The sequence below is a fragment of the Erithacus rubecula genome, assembly GCF_903797595.1.
Source record: "Erithacus rubecula genome assembly, chromosome: 9".
In the NCBI taxonomy this organism is placed as follows: Eukaryota; Metazoa; Chordata; class Aves; order Passeriformes; family Muscicapidae; genus Erithacus; species Erithacus rubecula.
Window position 1 is genome coordinate 8,670,930 of NC_136660.1, and position 14,056 is coordinate 8,684,985.

The 14,056-nt window shown below is 36.4% G+C and overlaps 1 protein-coding gene across 10 annotated transcripts in view; it reads left to right on the forward strand.

Moving 5' to 3' along the window:
- The window catches only part of LDB3 (LIM domain binding 3), a 109,388-nt gene that overhangs the window by 84,649 nt on the left and 10,683 nt on the right, over nucleotides 1-14,056 (forward strand). For 6 of the 10 annotated variants that reach the window (XM_079312353.1, XM_079312358.1, XM_079312362.1 and 3 more), the window contains 3 exons: nucleotides 5,189-5,236; nucleotides 7,930-8,057; nucleotides 13,550-13,850. In XM_079312353.1, coding sequence (XP_079168479.1) covers nucleotides 5,189-5,236; nucleotides 7,930-8,057; nucleotides 13,550-13,850 — 477 coding nt within the window. The remainder of the gene's footprint in view (nucleotides 1-5,188; nucleotides 5,237-7,929; nucleotides 8,058-13,549; nucleotides 13,851-14,056) is intronic. The other 4 variants (XM_079312356.1, XM_079312360.1, XM_079312354.1 and 1 more) reach the window with 1 other exon arrangement.

The following is a 14,056-nucleotide window of genomic DNA, read 5'->3' on the forward strand; positions in this document are numbered from 1 at the left end:
TGCAACCTAGTTTATATGCTTTTATATATTTGAGGGGGAGTTGGGTTTGGTTTTGGGGGGCGGTGTTTGTTTGTTTTGTTTTGTTTTAATTTTGCAATACGTTGTTTATGTTTGCATAGAATTTGCAAAATAAGACCACCCTAGAAATAACTTCATTTTCAGAAAGCAAATCGGGGTTTAAAATTAGAGATGTTTTTACACCACTTATTATGAAACCAAAACAGCTCCTCATAGTAGTTGCAGTGAATGAAGCTTCTTTTAGTAGTGCTTCTGCAGTAAGACAAGAAATGGAAAATCAGAAAATGTCATTTACTCACATGATTGAGCTTATTGTGTCACAGCAGATATCAGTAAAATATGGTGGACACTTGATGATTGGCTTGCTCTGTAAGTTGAATCAATTCATTACTGCTAGATTTATATAATATTTTTTTTCCTAATGAGAATTAGCCTTCAAGCTGAAGTAAGTTTCAGGAGATGCATTCCTAACACTTGTAGCACAGTGGGAGTTACAGTTGTATTTTAAATACTGTCAGACAGCTTGTGAGGAAATGTGTGGGATTTATACAGCTGTCACATTACAGTAATTTTGGAGATAGTGAGAGTGATTTCTTTTGGTACATAATATTCTTTTATCTTTGGGGTTTGCTACATGAATATTCTGAAAATATGCCTATTTTAACATGCTTTTAAAATCCAGGGAAAAACACAGTTCCAGTAATATAAACTGTAAGGTAATTTTTATCAGTTGAAACTGTAGCATGAAGAAAATGCATTACCTGGTATCAGCTTCAGACAAAAAAAATGCATCTACTAAACTGATCATTCCAATTACTTCTGATTTTGATAGGACAATCTTCTGTCTGGGACTGCTTGCATAGTAAATTTTTTGTCTTGTATTTACACTCAAACATCTTCACATCTTTCAGATAAAAGCATGTATTATTGACATAAGTCCTGTCCTGTAATATTGTCTTTCTTAGCTATTGATAGAGTCTGGTTTTAAAATTTTTCCATAATGTGTGCATTTTGTCTTGTGTTCTGTAGGAATGTGCTATTCTGTAAGTCTGTGCTACAGAATGTAAGATGTGTACTACAGAAAACCTGTTCCTGGTAACTATAGAGCAGTCTTCCTGTATCTGAATCCTGCCAGAGTTTGGTTCTTATGTCATGATTTGTGTCCCTGTTAAATCATTTTTTCATGCTTTCATGCTTTTATGTGTCTTCTGCAGAGTTCTTGCAGCCCCCAGCTCTCTTTCCCAGCCTAAGTCTTTCCATGGGCCCAAGAACATGTCATTAGCAGCTTCCACTATTTCATCTGCTATCTCATCTCAGTCTAGGTATATCTGCAAAGTTCTCTTCTTTTAACCTAATTTGTTTGGATTTTGTATTATGCTCTCTGATGTGAGGTTTTCAGTTTCTTAAGGGATTGACTTGGCAGAGAAAAAACACATTGTGTTTAAAGGAATAGCCTCTTCCTTATCTTCCATGGACAACTAGCTAGGAAACAGCTAAGTTTTGGGTGTAGGATATGTCACCACAAGTTCCTCTTGGAACAGAGGTGTTTCACTTTGTTGGTTCGTGTTGCTTTTGCCATCCTGAAATGAAAATATTTGTCTAAAGACACTGGGTGAGAATGATAGACTTTTTAAATTTTTTTCTTGGTGAAAACACAGGATCACAGGAATCTTTTATCACTAGAAGGACAGAATGCTGCTGTACTGCCTCACTTCCAAGCCTTTTCACTGCTTTCATAACACTTTGACAACTAACAGAGGAAAAAGCAGTATATTTTAAGAATCATTTGAACATAGTCTTCAGAAATAATCTGAAATACAGATTAAATCAGCAACACATTTGAGATTGTAATTAACAATGTGTGTCTTATCTTTATATTAAAAAAAGTTGGGAATCACCCAAAGATGATGTTTGAAGTTGACAAAGGGCACGAGTTTGAAGGCTTCACACCAAGAAGTATAATGGTCTTTCTCAAGTGAATCACAGAACAGTTAAGTGCTTGGCACAGGTAGTACTTAATAGCAGTATGGTTGGCTTCACATCACTGAAACCAATGCAAAAAGAAATAGCTACAGAACAAAACATCAGAAGAAAATTCAGTTTTAGGATGTGAACATGTCTGTTTCCAGCCATGGGAATTACACAGGGGAAGTAATCCCAGTATGGAATTATAAAACAGAAGAAATAAAATTAACTGCTGATGAGTGGAAGTACCAATGGTAACTTTAGTTTCAAGAAGCCCTTTGTGCTCAGGTAAAGTTCCTTGCTTTCTAAGCAACAATAGCTGTGCATATTCGAGTTTGATTCAACACTGTCATGCAAAACCTATTATTTCTCCTGAGCTAGAGCAAAGACTTGATTTTAGAGTTTCTCTCAGCTGAAGATTGAAATGTCTTCATCAGTCAGAAAATGAAATTAAATGGAAGCTTTGATGACTACTCTGGCCAGACAGAGCACATCTATTCATGTTTCACCAGCCTATATCTTAGAACCCATCTAAATCTTTCTTAAGAGCTTGCTTTCATTCCTGCCTTGGAAATAGTGGAATCACAGAATGGATTGGGCTGGGAGGGATCTTAGAGATCATCTAGTTCCATGGGCAAGGACAAGTTAAGCAACAATTATGCATAATTTACATATAAATAACTAATCAATTGGTATAAAGATAACCAATACTTGCTGACACTACTTGCATGTCTTTCTTAGAGCTAATGTGATGCCATTTTTGATTGAGCTTTTTTCCATTTCCCTTAAATTTCATATCCTTATAATGGTAGAAGGGAAGCAGTGTGAGGCCTTTAAACCATATAAATGCAATTGTAGTTATGTACCAATATGGACTAATCAGTGTGGAAAAAAAAATTAATTAGGATAAAAAGATGACATTGAGATATTGAGACATTTGAATTGAAAGTAAATTAGTAAATTAGATTGGTGTGGACCATTGCTGCTTTGAAGGGACTTGTCTGGGGAGGCTGTGTCTCCACCCCTGAAGGTTTTCAAGACATCACTGGCTAAAACATGGAGAAACCTTGTTTGACCTCAGAGATGGCCTTGTTTTCAACAGGTTAGATCAGATTCTTCCTGAGGCCTCTTCCAACCACAAAGATACTCTGATCTATGAAAAACAGCTGTCCATTTCAAAAATAAATGCTTTAATCAGACTCCTAATACCTTTTGCTGGCACCTGGAAATTATTTTGGTCACATATAAAAGATCTACAGCATATCAGCCCTATGTGCTGCTTCTTTGTCAATGGGTGACACAAGTGTGATGCTGTCATCTGCTTCCCTGTTACCAACAGGCAAATGTCACTGTCTTGGGACATAAAAGCAAACCAGAGACTTGTAAGACCTGTACAAATTTGGTTCCCTGATAATCAAGTAGGAGAAGCAAGCTTTGGTTGGTTGGTTGGTTGGTTGGTTGGTTGGTTGGTTGGTTGGTTGGTTGGCTGGTTTTTTGAATGGCTGTCTTGCAGCTGGAATAGGTTCTTTATCTTGGTGCACTTCTTCCATGTTTGTTTTTAAAAGTATTGTGTATTATAGCTAGTGTATTCAAATGTAAGGGCTAGAACTGGCTTCTAAATTAATTCAAAATTTTTAGAATCTGGTAATATTCATGTAGAAATACAGACTTAAAAATTCAGTTTCAGCTTGACATATATGAGAGGAATATTGAAAATTTAATATAATTTTATTTCAAAATAAGATGTCGATGACCTTAATTACAGCACTGTTTTACAGGATGGGGATATTCTTGGGTAGATGAGGCTGAGATTTTATCACCATTATTCCAGTGTTTGGTGTTTTTTTCTTTTTAGGTGCTTTAGAAAGATCCACCAAGAGAACACAGGAAGATTTCTTGATCAGTATTCTTAACTATTTAAATCTGATTTTAAACTTTAGTAGATACAGTTCTATAGTGACCTAGCTTTTGTTAGCATATGCATAACACTTAACATGAGTGAAATCTTTATAATGTTCCTGAAGAGCAGTGTTTGAAGTAAATCACTAACCTTTAACAGCCTGTGTTACTCTTTCACATCTGCAGTGAAACCTGACTTACTGTTATCTGTTCCATTTACGACCTTACTGAAAAGATGCAAGCACAGCAGGAGAGTTTTGAATAAGCTTGAAGCTCTTTAGGGATGGGTTATTCCATCCAGAGGGTTAAAGCAGAGCACCCCATGCCCTGGAGATGGGAATTGTACTCTGGGAATACAAAACCAGGAGAAACAATGGAAAGATTTAAAATTAGTGGTTCTAAAAGTCAAGTGTAGCTTCTGATCCAGAGATTTTTGTCCAAGCACTGTGTCCATGGTAAAGGAAAGAAAAATTCTTCTCCAGAAGTTAGGAAAAGAGCTGGCATAAGCTGACTCCTGGTGGTTCTGGGAAATGTGGGCTGTGCCCCTGTGGGATGGGATGGATGCCATGTAGCCCTGCACTGCCCTGCAGACAGGAGCTCTGTTCATTCTGAATCCTCTTGTTTCTCAGATCATACACTGTGCAGCCTTTCAAGTATTTCCTGTATTTGCATAAATGATTCATTTATGTTCTGAAATTATGCTGTTTCCCCAAGGAAAACAAAATCTACCTGTTTACCTAAGACTGTAGCAGTAGAAAGGTTCTGCAAGGCAAAAGTTGAACATGGTGGGTTGATGTTTTGCTTCAGCTATGCCAGCCTGTCCTTTCTGTGGGGTGGTCTGAGCTGCCTCACAAGCTGGGGTCACTTCCCTGATCTTTGGCCTTTGGTTCATTCAAGGTTTGCTTTTCAGATTTGATGCAATGTAAACTTACAACACTAAGAAAAATCCCTTGGTTTTTTTTTGTTTTGGTTTGTTTGTTTTGGTTGGTTGGTTGGTTGGTTTTTTGTTATTTTGGGTTTTTTTATTTTTAGCTAATAAAAATAAATGGAGTTCCACAATCAAATAAGGTCAGAGGAGAGTGACTTATGGAAAATATATTCAGTTCATTGACTTGTTACCACTCTTCAGGTTTTACAGCTTAAATAAGAAAACAAAATGAAATGTAATACTCATCTTATATGACTATAAATATGTACATGTTGTTTACTTCAGCATTTAAGAGCACTTCTTACTCATAGCAAATTCATGGTAGGGCAAGATCTTTTGTACATATTTTTTTCAAATACCACTTTTGTCTCATTTTAGTTTCAACCGGCATTCTTCCACCTCCATCAGCTACCAGTCAAAGCAGAGGTATAAAAATGTTTTGTGCAGCTATTCTACCTTAAAAGCACTTAACAAACCAGTTTATTGCTACTAGTAGGCATCTAGTGAAGCGTTAACATAAAAATGATCTGCTATGAAATATTTACTCTTTCTTTTTCTGACAACTAATCGTTTTCAGAGCCAGTATTTAATTTGCTGCCTGTCACATGCCATTGACTGCTACAGATAAATTCAATAAGGTTGCTTTCACTGCTTTTTGAGATGCCAGTGCTTCTTGATCCATTAAAGCATCTTTGGTTCTTAAAATATCTTTTTACTCTTTCTTAATTTCCTTCTTTCTTTCTCATATGGGTTTTTTTTGTTGTTGTTCTTTTAATCACATGCCATTTCCTTTTCTTGAGCAGATATTCTGATAAATCTTTTATTTCACTAAACCCTTAATGATGTAGTATAACACTTTATTTTTTCTTTGACAAGCCTTCTTATCTTCCTTACTGTATTTAATATGCATCATACACATGTAAAAGGGTTAAAAGTGTTCAGTACTTCTTTTAATTTTGCTATGATTTTGGTACTGTGAATGTGTGTATGTGGGCAAGGTGTTGTTTTGGGGTTTTTTTTCAGCTTCATTTCCCTGAACACAAGGAAATCTGTGGTATGGTTTTACTATGTTATTACATTTGGGAAACACTTGAATTTTGAATAACCATTTCTCTTCATGACAGTCTAAGTATTACTAATCTAGTTCAGAACTTCTTTATTTGTTTTGTGCATTAAGAGAGGTTCAAATGAGTCTTTCTTCTTTTTGGACCTGTGCATCTGGGAGTAGACTTTCCTGACTGGATGACATTTTCAGATTAAGGCTGTGCAACACATAATTTTAAAATCTTTTAACCCACATTGTAAATATTGGGCACTGAGCTGTCTAGTTTACCCAGATTTTAAAACAAGGACAAATCTTGAAGTCAAGATGGTGTGTTTAGCCAATGGCAATTTGAAAGCTGTTGGTGAAGCCCACAGTGTCCATGCCCCCGTGCTGTGGTAGAAGCAATGGCCTCTGTCCAGTGATCCCAAGCACAGTGCCTTCTTAGACACCACACAGGAGGTATCATCAGGAAACAGATGGCAAAATGGAAAACCAAAAGTTTTACAATGCTTAGAATAGCTTTGGTGATTATAAAATCACAGCACAGTTCACAACAGAATTTCCAGTGAACACAAGCCCACTAAAATAGTTTATCTTGGAGAGTCGTGCTCACTCATGGTATAGTGGGTGCAAATCCAGGCCTAAGCCCTAGACTAGGTACAGAAATAATTAGCTATATCCATTGTAGCAATAGCTAAGTTTCTAGGTCTTGCTAAATAGACAAAATAAATTAGCCTGAGGCAGCAATGCTATGCAAACTAAATCTATAGTAGAAACAATGTCAGAGCAGCAAAAAGCTACACTGAGGACAGACTTATTTTGTTCAAAATTAAAAATTGAAAGTTTCCATTTCTCAGAGTATTTCTTACCTGTACTGGGTCAAATCTGCTGGGTTTGCCCATCTGGAGAAAATGTGTTTTCTCCAGATGACATCTGTTTCCACTGTTAAAGAAAGTCAAGGTGGACCAATAATCTGGGAAAGCTGGATTTTTTTCATATGCTGACAAATGTTTTCCTATAGACAAACGCACTGTGGAAATAACTCTTTAATTGTCAGCACAAATAGATACAGATCTAGTTTCTAAGGAGACTGACACTGAACAGAAAAAAAAGCAAAACTGTGTTTTCAGGGTGAGTAAGAAGGACGTTCTGTAGTGAATAGGTTTTTCTTGCGGCACACATTTCGTTACCTGTTGCTTCCCTTCCTTTATCTGTTGCTTCCCTTGTACTTCTTTATTCTCTCTTTCTTGCTTTGACTGTGATGCTCTTTTAGCAGTGTATGAAGCACAGGCACTATAAACAGAATCACCCCAAGTAACTGGCAGATAGAGGAGGCATATTTTAAATTCGTTACTGTAATCAAACTGAGTATCACCATCTAAGCCATAAAACAGAGAAAAACTGTTTCTTACTGATATTTGGAATCCTGAGCAAATGCTTTTATTCTAGGACAGCAAGAAAATGCATCATAGTATTGCATATCATATGTGTTTTTTTCTGAAGGATGAATCTGAACATTAAGAAAATTAATGTAAATCTTGGTGTCAGTCTAAACAGGAAAAAGATTTTCAGAAAAATTTTCAAAGGTTGCTTCAATATTTTTGAAAGAAGTATAAACGGTATATAAATACTAAATAGCATTTGTAATAGTTGTAATTGTGCTGAGCAAGTATATTTTTAAGTCCAGATATCCCTCATTGATTTATCTTAGACAAGAGCAGGCCTTTTTGTGTGCAGAGGAACAGGAAACACAAACTTTGTATGCAGCTTTGTGAAGTCCGATCCCTTGTTAAACTGAGAGTTTCAAACTTGTGATGTTCCCTCAACAAGCTATTTTCTGTGACAGCAACATCAAACTCGCCTTTACTTAAAATCCTTTTTTGACTAATCTTTCTTTCCAAAGAATTGTCCAAGCCTTCCTTAGCAATGATAAGGACTGATGAATCTCCCAGCATTCTCTCTAGTTCTCACAGACAGTTCCTCTTGGAGTGCTCTGGACCTGCCAGATCTGTAACTTCATGATCAGTAACTTTTGCTGTTTACAGAGTTGTTCACACCTACATTTTGCTTTTAGAAACACAACCCAGTCATATACATCAATGCCAGTTTCTGGAAGCTACAGTGAAAGTCCTGCTCCTTCTGCTGCTTCAAAAATGAGAGTTGTTACTACTGCCAGCATAAAACCCTCTGTCTACCAGCCAGGTAAGGAGACTTCAAGGTACTGAAAATACTCAGAAAAAAATGCTCACACATTTCTTTTTGAAAAAGAAAATATAGAAAACACATATTGTGCATACAGACATATCAGAAAGTATTTATATCTGTGGGACTAAATGTTGCTAGTTTTGCCTCAAATTACCTGAAGATTGAGGATTACATTGTATTTGTATTCTGCTTCAGAGTTAAAATGTAGAAGAGAGGGACAAATAAAAGCGAGGGAAAAGCGTAATAAAAATGTGTAGCATGATTTTTCAGAAGACATACATTTGCAAAATAACAGTGTATCCAATTAGGAGCCCTGTGACACTACAGAACTGATAAAATGGCTAAAAAATTCACAGCTTGGGAAGGAGGTAAAATAAGTGGGGTTTACTTGAGTAGGATATGTTTGTAAAATAGATAAGACCATATCTTGAACTTCTCAAACTTAGGTTTATATTTGAAATAAAGAATTAGGTATTAAGGCATCTCATAATGCTATTCCATTTCCCAGAGATCTAGTAACTTAAGGAATATATTTGGCTATTCATTCATTTGGAAAATATGCTGCTTGATATTATTTAAATTTCCTTGGTATTAGCTTGTTACAAATTGACGGAGCTTCTAAAACCATTGATGACCAAAACATAAACCTTCAAACTGAAAGAATTAAATGAGGCAGCAATGTAACTCTAAAGGCAGTTTTGTTTCAAATTAAGGTTTTTCTGATCTTAGGCAAAAGAATTAAAAAGTTGATTTATATCTTTACAGTCAAATAAATATGAAAAGTCCAAGAATTCTAACAGTCTTAAACTCTGTCTTCTGTAATGTTCTATTTCTGGATCTACTGAAATTAAGCAAATGTAAGGATTTTAATTAGACATAATGAAGACAGACAAGTCAATTGATCTTTATATTTGAGACCTAAAGTAGAAAAAGTCAAGTCAGAGCTCTCATGAGCTATTTAAGGCCTCAAAGTAAATAAACCTTCAGCTCCTCCTCATTTGCTTTTGGTTAAGTGCACCAATGTATACCATGTTCTCACTCAAGGCAAATGCTATTATCTTTAGAATGAAAAGATGATGACAACAGATTTATTTCTGTAATGCAGAAGAGAGCAAACTGTGGCGAGTCAAAATATCTCCTAAATACACTGACTGATGTTGAGCCCTGTGCTCATGTGGGGAAACTCCAGTTCAACATACAAACCACAGAAATACATCTGCAGCTATTTCCAGTTATTGGTTGGATCTGGTAAAGTCAAAGCTGAATGCTACTTGGAATAAGAGGAAAGGCATTTGTTTTCTCCTGGGTCAGGCATCTTCTTTGCACTTCCTTACATTGCTGGCTTTCCTTTGCAATTCCTTACATTGCTTCTTTTGGGCCTCATTGCCTCTCAATAAAGACTTAAATAGTTGGTAGAGAAATAAAAAGTCCACCTGTACTGTTTAGGAGTTTGAAATATCCAATAAGAGATTCTAAAATACCTTCATTATTGAACCCTAAAGTGACTAAGGTACAAGAGAGGTTCCAGGTAGAGATTTTAGTGAAGATGTTTGATTTTTGTTTTGGTACCTTTTTAAAATGTTAGATATTTGATGTTGTAGCACTTCAGAGTGGTTTTGGAACATGAGCTGGCCTCGGAGAGAGTTGCAGAGCAAATGGGAAATTGCCACTTGCGAAGAAATGACATTTCCTGCCACAAATGGGAAAATCAATAGTACTTAGAAATAAACCACCAAGACAACAAACCACTTAGAAAACTTCCTCATCCAACTTTGTCAATGACTGGCTTCCCTTGGAAATGTAGGGCAGCAACTTCCAGATTAAAACACCAATCAACAGGCTCATATATCCAATACAGAAACACCCTGAATCAGTCTCTGAGAGGATTTACAAGGCTGTTTTAGTCTGTCACATTGAAAAAAAAACAAACTCAAACAAGTCTGAAAATGAAACTGCACTTGAATATCTGGCTCAGATGGGATTCATCCAGCAGTCTGCACTTTCCCTAACCCAACTCGAGTGGGAAATTTTCTGCTGCTAAAGATCTTTAGCTTTTTTTCAGTAGAGAAAGCTGTGAACTCTAAACTCTTTTCCCTAAATTTCATAACCCATTTTTTTAAAGGAGCACAGACTTCTCTTCCAAAGAAGGCCCACTAGATGGCAGAACATACCTGGCTATTCCTTTCCCGTAGGCTTTCCCAGACCAGGATAGCCTTTCACATATCCCACGCAGTTCCAGCTCCAGTTCTGTACCAAGAAGTAACACAATACCTAAATGTATGAAAGCAGATCTTTCCTTTTAAATCCCTAAGTCCAGCTGGGCCTACTTGAGTGTTTGGAATTGGTAGAGAGATTCCCACAGCTCCTAATGAACTTTATATTGAATCCTAAGCACCTTCAATACTAAATCAGCAGCTTCCACACAATTATTTCTAGTTCCCCTAAATAAGAATAGTGTCTCGCTATAAAACATCATCTGCTTTGTCTGTCATCTTCTCTGTACTGTAACAGTATATGGGAAAACTTTGGGCTTCAAAGATGGCCACTAAGTGTAGAACAAGCCATATCAGTTGTGGTTATTAATTTAATTTGTTACTGAAAATAATAAAGAGTAACACTTTTGTCATCTACTAACAAAAGAAAAAAAAAAGGAAAAAGTTCTCACAGTGCAAGTCAGTGTGTGACCAAAGCATTTGAGACTCTATAAATCTTTGCTTTACTAAATGAGTCTTGGTAACATTCCTTTTTGTCTGGAGAGAAAATAGACTATAAATGAAGAGCTGAAGGGAAGAATTCCAACTTCCCCAGAAGCAAGGAATTGGCTTGTTCCTACTCCTGTTAAGAAAGACCTCTTCTCCTGCCATTCTCTCAAGAGAACAATAATCCCATTCATTCTTTCCTGTTCTAAGAGAACATGATGGCTGAGGCAAACAAGGTGATAGAGGCTAAGGTGCTGAATTATTTGAAGTATTCATTTTTTAACAGTTAATGGTCAGCTTGTACAATACTGGCATTTTGAGAATACATTCTCTGGTATACTGAGTCTTAGTACTTTTCTAGCAGCTAACAGCCCCTTTTTCTGCTGATTAGTGTTGGAAGCCTTTTTGGAATACATAAATGTTCAAGGTGAATGTGTATGGCAGTAGCTACTTAGGCAAAAGAATTGTTCATATAAGCTTAGGATATAGTTCTGAGAAAATAAGATCATTTCCTTTTAATAACAATTGCTAAAATCTCAAAGTTAGTGAAATCTTTCTATTACAATGTAGTGATACTGTTTTGAAGCAATAGTAATTGCAGCTTGTTCACAGGAGGAAAATGTATTGTAATAAATCAAGCTTGTAAAATTAAATTATAACAGCTGAAAAGAGAACTCAGAGCAGATGCAAACATGCAGCGTTTGTCACTTTGCAATAATTCCTCCAGTGCTTCCTTTTAGTAACTGGAAAAAAAATCCCATTTTGTTGTTTTATTTTACTTTCCTTTTTTCCAGTTTCTTTATTTTACTGCAGCAAATAGAAAAGAAAGAGTGAAAAGAAATAGAAGATAGAGAGAATGTAGTGAAGTGAGCTGAAGTCCATTGCTTAATTCACATCATAGGTGGGAGCCTTTTGAACTCACCAATGAGATGAAATTTTAACTTCTAATTTTGCCTGTCTTAATACCATAATACATAAATAGCAAGAGCCTCAGGATCTAAAGAGATTGCATATAAACTCTGTTCTGAAATCTTTAAATACTGTTTACCGTTTCCAAGTTAAAAAAAAAAAAAAGAAGAAGCCTCAAGCTAAGGTGGGATACAGTTTTTATGAAGCAGAAACATTGCTGTACCATAAGAAATTTTTATCAAGAAAATGCACTAGATTCAACTCTGACCTCAATAAAGAGATCACAAGGGTGATCACAGTGCATTGATTTATATGCAATTTAAGCACTTGCAAATTGCCAATAATCAGTGTAAGTTATTATATGGCAGGGTGTGGACTGAGGGACGGGTGTTAAATTGAATATAATCTTCTCACCATTTAATTATTCAGAAAGATCCATGTTTCAGAACCCTCTTGGCTGAAATCCCTTTCTACGTGCAAGCCCCATAAACCTGTACATGTTGTATTTGATCATGATTTTCTTAGTGCTGGGATCTCCTGAGTAGAATGTTTGCCCAGACTGCTGGAGAACTGGCTTCTCTTCCCAAACCTGTGCTCTCTTATTTGGGCAAAACACTTCAGCTCTCCAAGCTTCTTTTCAATCATTTGCTTTGTTTTCCTTGCAAAGGGAAACTGCTTTTAGTGCTCCTGTACTTGGCAAAATGAGACTGTTTCTTGGGCAGCAACTTCAGACCTACATAATGCAAGATCTGACGTTTTGAAAAGAGCAGGGCACTGGGAAAACTTGTCAGTATGTGCAGGCAGGCCCTGGCTCCTGCTTATTTTAATGTGATAAAGCTCCACCCAAGATTAGAGCCTGGTGCACACAAACAACAGACAGATTGCACCAAAGGTTTTATGTACTAGTCAAAGGGTGGAAGAGAGAAAGGATAATATTCTGTTTTACACACAGGAACTGAGGCGCAGACACACTTAGCTTTGCTCAAAGTTATACAGGAAGTTTGTGGCAGAGCCAAGAACTGAACTGAGATCAGTCATAACCACAAGTCTGGCCTTCCTTAAGTGCTGTTGGCTTTATTTTGCTGGTCATGTGAGCTGAATTGGCTCCCTCAGTATTGCTTCCAGTGCTCTCTATCTCTGTTCCCAGTGGGAGCCTGTTTTTCTTCAAAAACCTAGGAATAAACCTACAAATGATAGATAACAGGGACATCTGTAGAACATGTTGTATTTTAATTAATGTAATTAAAAATTAAATTCTATATGAATTTTAATTATAGAAAAATTAATATAATATAATATAATATAATATAATATAATATAATATAATATAATATAATATAATATAATATAATATAATATAATATAATATAATATAATATAATATAATATAATATAATATATATAATATAATATAATATAATTAATATAATGTAATTAATGTAATATAATAATATCAAAATTTAAGCATAGTACTGAAATTCTGGGGAATTTTATCTAAAACTTAACTATATTATCTGGCTTTTCTATTTTTAACCTTAAAACCGAGTATATGGCAGTCTTTGAAATTATCACAGAATTGCTACATCTATTCCTACTAGAAAATGAAGAGATGATCTTGACAATGGTCTCCATAATGTCTGTAAAAGCCAGTAGGCAATGATTTCTGTAATGCATGTGTATTAAAAGTCAGTGATTGTGCTGATACCCTTGGCTTCAGCCCAGAATAAATGAGCAATAATGGGCCAGGCCATAATTAACTATCACCTAAAGCTTTTATTGTATGTGTGTCGTGGAGTACCCTTTGGTAAGTGTTACTGTATTGACAGTAGAAGAAAAAGTCTTTAAAATCTTTCTTGGTTTCTTTTGGGATACTGAAAACAGCTCCAGCACCAGTCCATTCCTACACTCCTGCCAACACGGAGCCTGCGAGTCGCCCTCCCTGGGTAACAGATGACTCCTTTTCCCAGAAATTTGCACCTGGAAAATCCACCACCACTGTCACAAAGCACATCCTACCAAGGGGTGCTCCAGTGCTGTCTCCTGCCACGATTTCTGCCTACCCGTCTCCAGTTCCAGCTCCTTCCCAGCCCCCTGCACTAGCCCGGGGAACAGTCCAGAGGGCGGAGCGTTTTCCAGCCAGCAGCCGGACTCCTCTCTGCGGGCACTGTAACAGCATCATTCGGTAAGATGATGGGCCTTTGCACCGGGGTGAAGCAGAAAAGAACTATCAGAGACACTGCTTATTGTACACTAATATACAGTTCCAGAACCTAAGACTCTGTTAAATTACCCAGCAGGGATGTCTGTTGCCTGCTTCATTAATTTAACATTTCCAGAGCTCATTTTGTTGTTGTGTGGTTCAATTTTTATCACTGCAAACTTATACAT